Source organism: Alligator sinensis, unplaced genomic scaffold (genome assembly GCF_000455745.1).
Source record: "Alligator sinensis unplaced genomic scaffold, ASM45574v1 scaffold1177_1, whole genome shotgun sequence".
Lineage (NCBI taxonomy): Eukaryota > Metazoa > Chordata > Crocodylia > Alligatoridae > Alligator > Alligator sinensis.
This window is the reverse complement of record NW_005842120.1, coordinates 1,878,080-1,892,789: the sequence shown is the minus strand read 5'-3', so window position 1 is coordinate 1,892,789 and position 14,710 is coordinate 1,878,080. Positions and strand designations below refer to the sequence as shown.

The 14,710-nt window shown below is 41.5% G+C and overlaps 1 protein-coding gene across 10 annotated transcripts in view; it reads left to right on the top strand.

Moving 5' to 3' along the window:
• ARMT1 (acidic residue methyltransferase 1) overlaps positions 1-14,710 on the top strand; it is a 32,791-nt gene that overhangs the window by 1,848 nt on the left and 16,233 nt on the right. For 6 of the 10 annotated variants that reach the window (XR_003094344.1, XR_003094345.1, XR_003094346.1 and 3 more), the window contains exons 1-5: positions 37-142; positions 1,373-1,478; positions 2,124-2,365; positions 5,204-5,369; positions 5,793-7,264. Coding sequence is in view for 4 of the 10 variants with exons in the window: in XM_025205593.1 (XP_025061378.1) it covers positions 102-142; positions 1,373-1,478; positions 2,124-2,365; positions 5,204-5,369; positions 5,793-6,563 (1,326 nt within the window). In the remaining 6 variants the exon portion in view is untranslated. Of the gene's footprint in view, positions 1-36; positions 143-1,372; positions 1,479-2,123; positions 2,366-5,203; positions 5,370-5,792; positions 10,378-14,710 lie in introns of those variants that run through there. The other 4 variants (XM_014520475.2, XM_025205593.1, XM_025205594.1 and 1 more) reach the window with 4 other exon arrangements.

The window sequence follows — 14,710 nt, the reverse complement described above, 5'->3', positions numbered from 1 at the left end:
TGCGGGACGTTCGCCGTTGCCCGCCCACGGCTCCCAACGGTCCCGGGCGGGGAGACTACGTCACTTCCGGGCGGGGTGCCGGGGCGGTGAGGAGGAAGAAAATGGCGGCAGCACCGGTTTCGCTGTCGGGCAGGTTCAAGGGGTCCGTAAGGGGACTGGGGAGGGCGGGAAATGGGGTTGGACGCGGTGCGGAAATGGAATGTGTGTTATTATTAAGCATGGATTAATGGCTTCCCCAGGCTTAATCAGGGTCATTAAGCCGCAGTTTCGGGTCGTCCCTAAGCAGCAGGCTTCATGACTTTGGCAGGCTCGCTGCAACTCCCCCCCGAAAAAAAAACAAACAAACAAACCCAAAAACAAAAAAACGTTGCCCACACGCACAGAAAAAGCTGGGAAGCCTCGTGGTCTTGGAGCGGGGCAGGAGGGCTGCTTGAAGCTGGAGCCCTGCTCTGCCGGGATGCTGCAGGGCTTCCTGGCTGTTTCTCTGCTGGCTGGTAAATGTTTTGCAGTGAGCCTCCCATTTTTCGCGGACCCCACCCAAAACCCAATTTCTGTGGAAATTGCACAGTCTCAATTTTGGTAGTCCACTTACGGACTAAGCAAGGTGGATCTAATTAGCTAGCTAGCTCATGCTGTATCCATCTAGGTAGCTAGCTTGTGCTGTATTGATCAATGTAGATTGATGGGCAGGGTAGATTTGCACCTTACAGACTAACCAAGGTAGAGGTAGCTTGGGCTGTATCTGGCTATTCATCTATGTAGTTAGATAGGCAGGGTAGATTTGAGATGGAGATTAGAGATAGTAAGCTAGCTAGCTTGGGCCATCTCTGGCTCTGTCTCTGGTTAGGCAGAGTAGATTTGCACCTTTTAGACTAGATAGATAGGTCTGCGATAGTCCATGAGGTGCAAATCTACCTTACCTACCTACCTACCTACTACCTACCTACATACATATGCTTTTCTGAGCAGAAGCTCACTTAGAAGATGTGAAAGGAAGTGCAGAAGAGCAGGGTGTAGGTAGGAGTGGGGTCTGAAGCAGGGAAAGGAGGCAGTGCTGGATAAGAGGCAAACAATACATCCATAGGAATAAAGGAGTCACAGAAGCTAATCTAGATAGTGGGAATGTGTGGCAAGCACACACTCTTCTGGAATTCATTGTTGTATTTGCCAAAGGTGAATACAATGAAAAGCTAAGCTTGAGCTCATTTTGGAGAGGGAGGGAGGACTTCCAAGTTTGGCACTTTTTGGCGCACAGAAAAAGCAACTGTTAGGTGTCCTTTTAAGGGTGGGCACTTCTTAGAGAAAATGACTACCGTAGAGACATTAATTCTGTTAATATGAGTAAACAATGCTTTGCTCTTTTTCTTTCTAGATCATTTGCATATTTTACAATTAAAGATAGACTACCCCAGATCTTAACCAGAGTTATTGATACTTTACATCGACATAAAAATGAATTCTTTGAAAAACATGGGGAGGTAAGACTAGTGTTGTCTTTTTACCGCTGTCTCACTGAGAACTTTCTAAACACATTTTTTTTCTCTGCTTTCCTTTTATTCCCATTCTCTCCTCTTTTATTTTTTTCTTCCACAGTTTACCCATGTAGCCTCTTAATTCTTTTTCCTTCTGCCTACACATTCCTGGCTGCTGCTGCTTTCCTTTTGTCTATTTCATTTTTTTCTTGCCACTTATGAACCTTTCTGTGGTCTTTCTTCTGTGACTTTATTGATTTCCCCTGTCCACATGTTCATCTTGGGTCTTGGGTGGGTAGCCAACATTTTAAGCTGCTGTTGTCCCCCCATTGAACCATCCACTTGATTGAACAGAATAGTTACTATCTGAGGGAGAAGTTCCGAGCTGAAAATGGAGGTGAATAGCCTTCATGCTGTATAGTCCTCTTTTACATGTGTATGAAACATCTTGGTATTTCCGATACGGAATGAAAGCTTTGGTGAGCATTACTTGAACTACTTTAGTGCAAAATCCTTAGAGCTTGTAACAGTTATGACTACTAAGATTTAATTAATCTTTCTTTCTAGCAATGTTGAGCTGGCATAAAGTACATGGCTTTCCAAAAAAAAGTGTGTTCAAAATGGAGACATTTGTTTTCTGTTCGATTTCAGAAAGGTGTTGAGGCAGAGAAGAGGGCTATATCTTTCCTCTCTAAATTACGGAATGAATTGCAAACGGACAAACCAATGATCCCTTTGAATGATGAGCTTCCTGATACTCCAATATGGAACCAGTACCTAGAATATCAAAGAAATGTATCAAATGGAAATGGACAGCCAAGCTGGTTTCAGTCCCCTTGGCTATATGTAGAATGTTACATGTACCGTAGAATTCATGAAGCACTAATTCATAAGTAAGTATTATGGAAGTCTTACTTCTGTTTTATTACAGTATTAATCTATATGTGGTTCTTATTTGTTGTCTGTGTGAATATGGTCAGAGGAGAAAAAGGGATAATAGTTGAGGCTTAAGGTAGAATTTTGTTCCATCTTAAATGCACACCATTTTCCCATCTCTCTTCTCCTGCCTCCTCAAGACAGTTGGACATTTTATTCCTCTTTCATGCTTAAGATACTGGAGTATACGTTAAGTTAGTCTCTCATGTCCTCCAGTTAGTATCGTCTATTCTGCTCTGCTGCAGAGCAGTTTATTTCCATGGTTTCTGCAAAATAGTACAGCTTGATATGAAAGTTATTAATGCTTCCTAGAGACTTACTAGCTGAAAAGGTAGATATGTTTAGCAGAATTTAGAACTGTGATCTGCTTTCTGGTTCTTCTGTTAATTTCAGTGCTAGACTACTTAGCATGGTATTTTAGCAACATTTCCACCCCTTAGTTTAATTTCAGCTGTAACCACTCTTGTGAAGGAAATGTAAGATTGACCCCATATTTTCTTCTGCATATCCCACTAAAAAGTTAAACCAATTGCAGGTAAAAAAGTCTAACAATTTAAGTTTTGAGTTTATATTGGCTCTTTGCATTCTGGATAGCTGCTTCTTCCATGGCCTTTAGAGGAGGAGTGGTAGGAACTAAAAGAGGAAAATGATGGTGAGAGTAGAATTAGTTTGTTACAGATTTTAATATCCTTTCCCTCTAATATTTTTAGGTATGACAGTTCTCACAAGACTCCAGAAATCTTTTCCATTTACTTGCAGTAGGACTCTGGGATTTCTAAAAATATTACCCTGCATATAAAAATATTTGCCTGCCTTGTATACATAGTTTTAAGCTATATTCTGGAGAACTCTGACCAAGAAAAGGTGCCTAAAATGAGTGTGTGATTTCAAGTTTACTGTGTGTAAGAAACCTTCTAAAACTTTTCTTTTCAAGTTACAAAAAGATTTCTGGAAGTCAGGTAGGGGTAAAATGTCCTGGACAAATTTTCCAAACTAAAAAATCCCTTAGTACATTTAGTTATTCAAAGAATGTACTATTCAGTGTAATCTGTCCCCACAGGAAATGTACAGAACATGTTAATGATCTGCCAGGGAAAATCTGTAACAATGCAGTAGCCTTGGAAGATCTCTTCTCCCCCCCCCCCCCCCATTATTGTGTTGTGATTTGCTTAGAATATTGAGTCATTTGTCAAAAGGAATACTATGTTGCAGGAAGTGAGAAATTTAAAAATTCTTGTTTCAGTTTAACAAAAGACAAATACTATAGTGCACTAATTTTCAAATGTTCTGGTTGAAAATTTCAAGAACAATATCTATCTATTGAAGGGTTTTAGATTTCTTTATGGTCAAACAATACCCTGGGGGGAAAAATGTGGGGCAGGGCATGGTTGGGCAACCAGAGGTTTGGTCCTCCACAGAGACGCTCTGGTAGCCTGCCAGAGCATCTGTGTAGCTGGCCCTTGCCCCCTCTGCATCTGCCTGGCACCCCTGCTGCATCATGCGGGCGCGGCCTGGCTGGCAGGGTGCTGCGCACTTTCTCAGAGCTCTGGCTGCTTGGGCTGAGTGGTGCTGAGCCCCAAGTGACAGCCACAGCACCCCCGAGCTTCGGGACAGTGCGTGGTGTGCTGCAGAGCTGGGCCACATCCTTGTGGTGTGGCAGCATGGGTGCCAGGCAGCCAGGGCTGAGCTTTGCTGCCCCGTGCCATGCAGGAGACTGTGCCATGAGGCCCTAAGCAGCCCCCACCACCACTGCTGCTAAGCTGTGGATAGTGCAGGGGGCTGGAGCTGGGTGGGGGAGCGATTAGGAACCTGGTGTCCACTGGGAAATTCCTGAATTATATCCAGCCTTCTGATCACTCTTCTGTTCGTTCTCCTGCTTGTCTCCAACCTCTGGAAGATGGGAGACAGAGCAGGGGGTTGGAGATGTTCCCCTGCTCATCGCCAGCCTCCTGAGGCGAGCACGGGAATAAGTCGGAGGCTGGAGACAGCAGGGGAAAGTCTCCAGGGACCCATCTCCAGCCTCCTGCTCATTCCCCTGCTCGTGTCCAGCCTCCCAAGGCTGGAGACAAGCCCCTGAAGATGAGCTGGAGACTTCCCCTGCTGTTTCCAGCCTCTGGAGCCTGGAGAGGAGCAGTGGAATAAGCATGGGGCTGGAGACCAGCGTGGGGGTTGGAGGGGAGCTGTAGCCCCTAGGGGTGGAGGGGTGGGACCCTGCAGGCAAGGTAGTCTATGTGCTGTGTGGCGGGGCTCTGCCCTATGTGGGACAGGGGACTCACCCCTCCTAAGCAGCCCCCACACCTACCCACATAGACCCACATCCCCCCATCACACACCCACCATGTGATAAGGGAACCAAAAACAAACATTAAAACATATAGATATTTAGGATTTATTTTATTATGATGCCAGAGACACTGGTAGGCTTCCAAATTGCTTTAACATTGTAAATATAGCAATAAAACAGTGCCCATCTGATCTCTCTCTCTGTCTCTCTCTCTCGGTATTTTAAAAAGTTCATTTGGGATGCTGCTTCAGCAGTCTAGCTGACACAAGGGGTAGTGTCCCCAGATAGTAAGTGGCTGGGCCTCAGAAGCTCCTGAGGGCAAGTAGCCCTGAGCTGCTGGTCAGGGCAGGTTTTTATACTGCTGGGGCCAGTATGTCTTGTTAACTGCAGAAGGTCAGATTTAGAATTTTAGTTTTAACTTGGGTTGTAATTTCAGAATATCTTCTGTGGGGGAAGAAATTGGAAATTAAATTCTTTATACTTACATATTTGTTTTCTCTCCTTATTTTAGTCCACCTATTGATGACTTTGATCCATTTATGGAAGCAAAGATTCAAAGTTTTTTTGAATCCCAACAGGCTATTATTGCTGTATGCACTTACTTGCAGGAACTCCTTAAAAACATAGAGGACCTAAATGAAAATCAACTTAAGGAGGAATTTTTTAAGCTGTTGCAGGTAAATGTGCTGATTTATTGAAAAGGTTTTTAAAACTAATTTTTATCCTTCATTAGTAACGCAGCCTTTTTATTCCAAGACTTCCTAGTATTTATAGCTCTGTCTCTCTCTCTTGTGTTTAGAGTCCATATATTTACTGAACCTAACTGTAACAAATCCAAGATAAAGATGAGAGAAGGGTTTTTCTTTTTCCCCCTTCCATCTCATACTTGTTCTGTCTTTGGAAATAGAGAGCATTATTTTGTTTCCCTTCCCAGAAATCATCCCTTCCTTGAAATCTGTTTTTTAATAGAACCCTCAACATAGGATCTGGGGGGATGAGGGCATTCTATGCTCTAAAACAGTATCTTTACAACATGAAGACCTTCGTTAGTATCTGGTTTCAGTAAGATTTAGCATGTGTACTTTTTTTTTTCTTTTCAGGTTTCATTGTGGGGAAATAGGTGTGACCTTTCCATTTCAGCTGGTGAAGACAACTCTCAGAAATCCAGCCTTCTGCAGTCCTTAAATGATTTTAAATCTTTCATCTTGGTGGATGACATGGAAAACCTTTGGTCACTGCTTTTAAATTCCAAGAAAAGGACAACCACCAAAGAATCTATTACAAGAGTTGACATGATCCTGGATAATGCTGGCTTTGAACTTATAACTGATCTAGTACTGGCTAACTTCTTGTCGTCATCAAAGTTAGCTACTGAAGTCCATTTCCATGGAAAATGTATTCCGTGGTTTGTATCGGATACCACAAAGCATGATTTTAACTGGACTCTTAAGCAACTGCAGTCAGCTAATCATATGTGGATGTCTAGATGTGGGATGAATTGGGAGGGGAATTTAAAAAAAGGTGTTTGGGTTTACCATGATCACATGTTTTGGACTCTGCCACATGAATTTTCTAGTATGGCTCAGGTTGCTCCTGACTTGTATGCTGAACTGCAGAAATCAAGTGTAATTATTTTTAAAGGTGATCTGAACTATAGGAAACTAACAGGAGATAGAAAATGGGAGTTTACAGTTCCATTTCATCAAGCCTTGAACAAATTTCATCCTGCACCTCTCTGCAGCATAAGAACTCTAAAAGCTGAAATTCAGGTTGGTCTGAAACCTGGGCAAGGTGAACAACTTGCAACTTCTGAATCTGAATGGATGATCAATGGAAAATATGGAATAATTCAATTTGATGCGTCTGTGTGATTGTTGTGCAGTTCATAAACTATCCAAAGGTAGATAGGTAGCTTTTTAAATTGCGCTGTTTCAGAGACAGCTACATGGGTATTGACTATTTCTACTGGTCAGGTTTGGCTTTAAAAAATCATTGGTTTTCAGTTTACCTATTATGCTTCTTTTGCAAAGTAGCTTGCTATCGTTTTACGAAGGAAACGGATGTGCAACAGTTCTTTCTTGCTAACAGATTATTAAAATGTAGATTATTTATTTTACAAAATGTCAGCAGAAAATCTCGAAGATATGAATGTGGCTTCAGTTGTCTACAAAAGTTCTTTGTTATTCAGTAAAGATATTTGAATGCAGGTCTGCTGTAGGGAGAGGCTTCACCTTGTGCTACTCTAGCAGCCTTGGCCAGCATTTTTAATTGCTATGCATTGCATGGAAATGCATGTTTTTTGGAATGCATGAAACTAATTTCTGGGGTTTCTGCATCATTGCAGCTGGGGTCTTATTTTAAAGCTGTTGAAATTGAGTTGTCTCTTACAAATAACATTTTACATAAAACTGATAACCGTTTCTTATGTTTTGTGTCTGCAAATAGTTCTGTTTGTTGGCTTTACCATAATGAAAGCTTGGTTTAGTCGGCAGTGGATTAAGGGAGGATCCTTTGGTGGGAGACATTACATCCTACAAAGAAGACATAAATGAGGCAGAACCGTAAGACTCAGGTGAGTGTTACTAGACAGCTGTTTGCCTGGAACGTGAGGCCTGCCCCATTTGTTATGAAGAGCAGACTTGGAAATGGGGGAAGAAAGAGTCTGTGTTCGAGTATGGAGGGAATTGTTTATCTGATTCCGTGATTATGTGCAAGCAAGCATCTTGATAAATTCACTCAGTATTTTAGTGTTGATCCATTCTTGTATTATAGATGTTGCATGTAGTAATGTCTGATTCCTTCCATTTTAAGATCCTGATTTATCATGACTGTCAAAATTAACTATTTCAGCTGGAATTGTACTTGCTGTATCTGCCTCAACTTTTTCAGAAATTTTCAGCAAAATTTTTCAAGGTGTGTTAGAAACAGAGGTTAAAGAGATTTTTTTTTTCCCACTTAATAAAATCTTTACATTTTCTGGAGAATCTGTAATGTCTCCATGGTTTGGAGCAAGGACTTGATCTTTGATAAAGGGGGTTGCTTTGGTATGAGTGTCTTGAATCTTGCTGTCTCTTGGTACTGTTTGGGTAAGTTTTCCAAGTTACGAACCTTGAGAAAAAATGTTTCTGCATGCTGAGAGGTTGCTTGGGGGCTGCCAGGTAATTGATCTAAAGATTCTATCTGTCCTGGATGTGCTGCAGCTTGGGATTGCTGGGTTGCTATTCCTGTAGTCTCTTCTTGGCAGATGGAGCTGCTGTTCTAGGAATGGTAACTGCACAAGGAGAATTTCCTCTCTTTATGCTGCTGGTGTTTGGAGTGAAGAGGAGACAGTGGCAGAGGACTTTCTGGAATGCCGCGGAAGTGGAACAGTTATATAGGGATTGAGACATGGACCTGCATGTGTGTGTGCAAGTGAGGAAGGATTGGGACAAGAACAAACTGGTAGGGTCAGTGACAGAAAGGACAGAGCAAGAAGAAGAAAGTGTGTCTTTTAAGGTTTGTAATCTCTACACTGTCCTTAAAATTTGAAATAGGACATGAAAATCCTGTAGTGTCAAAGAGCATTGAAACCTACTGATCAGTTGTGAATTACCATGTTGAAGTGTGACAGTGATACTGTGGATCAGAATGTTCTAACTTGTCATTCACATAATCATTCGCAATGACTGTCATGGGATTTTGGTTTTTGCAGGTAATTAAAAAAGAAAAAGATTTGAAGGAATCCTAAAATTGTAAACTTCAGTATTCAAAATTTTTAAGATTTGAGATAAGGATGGTCTAGAAGTTAAGGTACTAGCCCAGACATAGGAAATTGGGTTGAAAATTTCTGGCACAGATTCTTCTGTGCAGCTGGGTTGATATTTAAATTTCCTAGCTGTAAATTGGGGGTGGACATAGTTCTTCCTTATCTCTCAGGTGCTACGAGGCATTTGTTATACTGGTCCAAAAAGTAGGGAGTGCACAATTATGGGGATTGTAATGAGTGGTGTCTTGCATCGAATTAAGTTCATGTATAACATTCTTTTACCAGTTTGTGCAAATGCAATGTGATGTGGGCTTTAATGATGGCAGCCCAGAAACCTACTCCATTCATTGTTACTGGTTAGTGTTCTTCAGTGGCTTAGTTTAGTTGGATTTACAAGGAAAACTAAAACAATCCATATAAGTTCTGTCATAAATAAAAAGGGACCTAGGAAGGAAGAACTTGGGCTGCCACACACTGAAGATGTGATGGAAGTTGAGGATAATGTAGGAATAGTCCAAATAGTGAATTAATACCTTGTCTGAGTCTTCAGTAAGGATGAAGACACTGGTAGAGTACAAATTAGGAATAAGGTTTCTGTAATGAAGCTTGCTCTGCCTGAGTTGGAAGCAAAGCATAAATTGTGGACTGTGATTAAATACAGGGCCCAAGAGAATATCTATCCCAAAGTATTTGAGGAACTGGTATGCCCTAGAGCGCCCTTCGGACATAGCTTTTCAACTAATATGTCAATTTGGAACTAGTACCCTGACTGGAGAACAATAAATATATGTATAGTCAAAAAAGGGATGTAGACATTTAAAGGCACATTCGTTTGACTTCAGTATCCTGCAGGGTCTTAGAACCAATAATATTATTCTTCAGGAAAGAAGAATCAAGGATATGGAGGTAAACAAAGAAGGGACAAAAACACAACATGGGTTTATCTAAAGAAAGTTTTTGCATCAGATTAATCCAATATCCTCAGACAAAGGACAATGCAGTGAACCCAGTCGAGTTTTAAACTAAGTATTACATGCTGCCCTGCCCTAAATTATTAGCTAACCTGAAGAAGTCTGCAGTTAATATCATAATTACAAGGTGGATAAGTCCTTGTCATGATCTCTTTTAGCAAGGTTATATTAAAAAAATGAGCTATCACAAGGCAAAGAGGCTAGTAGTAGTGGTGTTCTTTAGGGATCAGTCTTTGAACCAGTTCTTTTTATTTTCATTAGACCTTGATGCAGGAGCTAGATAAGTCTATGTGATACGTGCACATAATATAAAGCTGTGGTTATTGCCAATCTGAAGAAGAATTAGATTGCTACAGAGGAAGACTTGGATAAACCCTATAGAGCTGAGTAGTAAATACTGTTATGAATGTCAGTAGTGTGAAGTCCAAAGTCATGCAGTTGGGAACAAATAGGAAGCACTTTTGTCTGGAGGCCACATAGGATGAGAGGGAGCTGGGTGTACCAGTTAATACTAGAAAGACATGAGCTGTCAGTATAACATGGCTGTTGAAAAGGTAAATGCAGTTCCAGCATGCATTAGGCATAGGATCTTTATCGGAGAAAGTTACCTTGTCAAGTGGTATAAATAGTTATTAGTAAGACCCCTACTTAGAATATTATATATGCTCATATGTCTTGCCTTTAAAAAAGCTGAATTTTACACTGAGCAAGGAAGGATACTAGGAATAAAAGCAAAATAGAAAACTGATAGTGTAAGAGGAAATTATTAACTTGATCTGTGTCAGCTTAGCCAAGCTAAGAGGTAGGGAGGGGATAGGATTACTTTCCTTTTTTTAAATAAAAGTCCTGAGCAGTATGTAGGGAAGGAACAAATTATTTAACTTTAAAGAACAATACAGTAGGTTCTGGATATTGGCATAGTCCTTTCCCCTGACAATTAGGGCAACTTGAGAACTAGGCAACCTTCCCCCCCCCACCGCAAAGCAGTCCACCCCCCCCCCCCCCCCCCCAAAAAAAAAAAAAAAAAACCAAAACAAAACAAACCAACGAAAAACCAAGCAGGTTGTATAATTACGAGAAACAGCTTTGATACAGCTTAATGTAATTTTGAAAGGCTTTAAATAAAGTGCTGCAGGCAACAAAGAATGTAGGTTTGTTGTTGTGTTTTATTATAATGCAGCAGCACAATAAACATCAGAGCAAAAAAAACCCTCAAACACTCGTCTTATGAAAACAGCATAAACAACAGCAACATACACAACTCCCTTAGAGAACTATGAAACAGCAGAACAGGGAAGACAGTTTTAAAAAGCAAAACAAGCACATGGTCTCATGCAACTGATATCTTGGCTTTTCTGTGAACAGTTCCTTTCTCAACCACATCGTTTTATCTGATAAAAATAGCCAAAGTCTTCATAGAGATTTGCTTCCACAAATTGGCAAAGTGGGTTTAGAGCTTTACATGTGTCACTTGCTGAGGTGGATAGTCAGGTATCCTCTCTGTCAATAACCTTTTGTGTCCATGTCTCCTGAAGTATACATCCATACATCTTCATCAGTTGGTGTCCTCCAGCAGGCCAGGTCCTTATTATGGGAAATCGAGTAGGTAAATTCTTAATATGTGTTCTCCTGACACAGCTAATCTGCATCCTTGTTTGTGCCACCTAGTCCTTGGTCTTTATTTGTAACACAATGAACACAAATCCTGCCCAGCAAAAAAAAGTTAGCAATGGTACTTGTTTTATGTTTTTCCAGGCTTTGTTGAGCATATGTTTTTATTGTTGTTGGGTTTTTTTGCCGTTTTATTGTCACTATTTATGAACTGGTGTCTTAATTCTCTGTACAGTGTGGGCTTGGTAGTGTTCCTTAAGTTTTTAAATGACTGGCTACATGGCTGAATAGTTGGGACGGAAGTGGGGAGCAGAGAGGGGGAATCCTTCTGAGTCTTAGGAGGATTACCTTGGTGGGTATTGATTGCTTCGGCAAATGGAAGGAAGTTGTATCGTTGTTCATATTATGGTCTCTCAGCTAGTCTAGGAAAGTTTCTGTCAGTAATCTATAAGTTTGTTTCCTCTGTAAGTGACTGGTTTTGTTGCTTTTGCCAACAAGTAGCTACTGTTTCATAGTTTGTACGGTTGGAAGGGACCTGAGCAGGTCATCAAATCCGACACCCTGACATGGCAGGAAAGAGTACTGGGGTCAAACGACCCCGGCAAGGTGTTCATCTAGCCTCCTCTTAAAGACCCCCAGCGTAGGAGCCAGCACCACTTCTCTCGGAAGTTGGTTCCAGCTCGTAGCCGCCCTGATTGTGAAGTAGTGCCTCCTGATGTCTAGTGTAAATATAGCCTCTGTCAGCTTGTGACCGTTATTTCTTGTCACTCCTGGGAGTGCTCGGGAGAACAGGGACTACCCCAATGCCTGTTGGTCCCCCCTGACTAGTTTGTAAACGGCCACTAGATCCCCCCCTCAGCTTTCTCTTGTGCAGGCTGAACAGGTTCAGGTCCCGTAGCTTCTCCTTGTAGGGCCTGCCCTGCTGACCCCTGATCATGCGGGTGGCCCTCTTCTGGACCCTCTCCATGTTGTCCACATCCCTCCTGAAGTGCGGCGCCCAGGACTGGACGCAGTACTCCAACTGTGGCCTGACCAATGTCGCATAGAGGGGGAGGATCACCTCCTTGGACCTGCTCAAGATGCATCTGGGGACGCATGACAAGGTGTGGTTGGCCTGCCTGACTGCGTCCCCACACTGTCGGCCCGTGCTCATTTTGGCATCAATAATGACTGAGGTCCTTTTCTGCCTCTGCACTGACAAGAAGGGAGTTCCCCAGCCTGTAGGTATGCTGCTGGTTCTTCCTCCTCAGGTGCAGTACCTTGCACTTGTCAGTGTTGAAACCCATCCTGTTCTCATCCGCCCACCCTTGTAACCTGTCTAGGTCCGATTGCAGTCTGTTCCTCCTTTCTAGCGTGCTCACTCCCCCCCCATATCTTAGTGTTGTCTGCGAATTTGAACAAGGTGCTTTTTACCCCCTCGTCCAAGTTGCTGATGAGAATGTTGAATAGTGCAGGTCTGAGGACCGAGCCCTGGGGGACCCCACTGCCCACATCCCTCCTGGTTTGTCTGTCCCTGCCATGTTACAGGCTTCTAGCCTGGTCAGTCTGTTCTTTGCCTTTTTAAAGCTGCTGTTTGTCCTATTTTTAAGGTCAGTGATCTATCTGGAACAGCTGTATAGTAAATGCCATGTCTCGTATGTATTGCATATGTTTTCAGTCTTGTGTGCTTTAAGAATGTCTGGTAGAACAGGTAGGATGTAAGGTAGCAGTTCAGTTCTTGGCAGCGAATAAGTGGTGCCTCCTTTTCCCCTATCTTGTCATTTTAGAGGTGATGCCATTGCATTCCTTTCTTCAAGAAAGCCATCCTTTTGTTGGATGAAAGTGCTGCTTGTGCAGGTGCTGAGCTATGTGTTTTGCTTCTTCCTTGGTCCAGATGTAGGAATTTTTCTAGCTCTTGAATTTCCAAACCACAGTGGCAAAGCTGTCTTGGCATCTGCAGCCTTGCCTGTTCTCTGCTGTTTTGTCTCATGCCTGCTGAAAACTTCAGTCTGTCTTGGCAGCACGCTTAGATCACTCGTATTTTATAATCCACTTGTACCTGACTGGAGGGTCTTGTTTATACCCTCAGGGTCAAAGCTGAGTCAACAAAGAATTTTTCCCCTAGATCACATGGGCCAAGGACTGCTTTGCTCGGGAACACTGGGGCATAGTCCCTGTACTAGGATCATCTGAACCTGTATTAACTTAAGGGCAGTGCCACTTAATTTATCATTTCTGTTTATTGCCTGTGGGATGTGGTTGTGTGTGTGTTTCGTGCTTTTTTTTTTCCGCTTTTTCATAAGGTGCTTTGAGGCTGTGAGCTGTGTTGGGGGGAAATATATAGATTCCCTTATTCGTTATAAAAATTCAAATGACAGAAGGTGAAGCAGAAGAAAATTGCTTTAGTTTTACTCAGGACGCCTGGGCTGTTAAAAGATGCAAGTAATATTTTAAGACAAATGGATAACAAGCATTCAGAAAAAGGATTTCTATAAACACTGAAAGGCAGAAGTGTATCCTTATACCATTTTGGTTTTGTTTTTATTTGAATTGAGGATTTTTCAGGTCTCTTTCAACAGACAAACATGCTTCACTAGAGTGCAACCTAGAAGGGTCATAGTCCTTTGAGTCTTATCAACTCTAAATCCTCTATTATATATATCATTTCCCCCCAACACAGAGAAAGATAGAGTCCCGAGTAGAACTTAAGCAATTTTCTTCTGCCTCACCTTCTGTCATCTGAATGTTTATAATGAATAAGGGAATTTATCCATCTCCAAGGTATAAGAAGTCAATTCCATTTTTAAAACAAGTGTTCAAAGTCAGACTTCTTGATTTTTCTTGAAGGCTTTGTTGTTAGAAGTAAGAATGGCCACTCTAGATCAAGGTTCAATTTGTTGCGACTTTATGCATCTTCTGGAAATCACTAGATTAGAATATCATTTTAGAAAAACTTCCTCAAATATGAGAATAAAGTATAATATAACATCTTCTTAAAATGTCTTGCTGCTGGAGTATGGGATTCTTTCTGTAACTTATGATATACTTGAATTTCCTTTCTGTCAAAACAGATATGTAGCAATGTCTTTTAAAATTTATTCATGGTTCTTTTAATAAACTCTATCTAACTTTCGACCAAAACTCTTAACTTTAGCATTTTAAATGGTTGCAAAACCAAAATGTTATGTAGGCTAAAAGATTTTACCTGAAAATTGGATTTTAGGATACAGCCTTGAAAATAAGTAGTATTACTTTAAAGCTGATCCACACTGGATAAATTTTGTCTTATTTTCTTTCTGTACCAAACCTTGTCCCATTTGGCAATACTTTATCTCTACAATTGTTTCACTTTGTTATTTAAGATGCGAAGAATTCTGGAAATGTATACACAGGAATGTATGTTTTAGGTTTTAATGTTAATACAGCTTGTATTTAACATAATGACGGCTGTCTTTCAGTATCCCTGAGACTTTTTCTAGTACAAGCTTGTGTTTATGCCTTCCCTCTCCGTCTCAGAATAAAATAGCAGCTTTCAAATTCTTGGAGGAGGGGGGGAGAGAGTTCTTCACTTGCTGTACCTGCAAAAAGCAGTGCATGGTTTGGGATCTCCCTGTCATCTTTTGGTGAAAATTAATGCAATGAAATTGAGTGTGCTATGGAGAAACTCGACTCTCCTTTTTTGTTCTATGTATAACTTTCAAACAGTCGCATT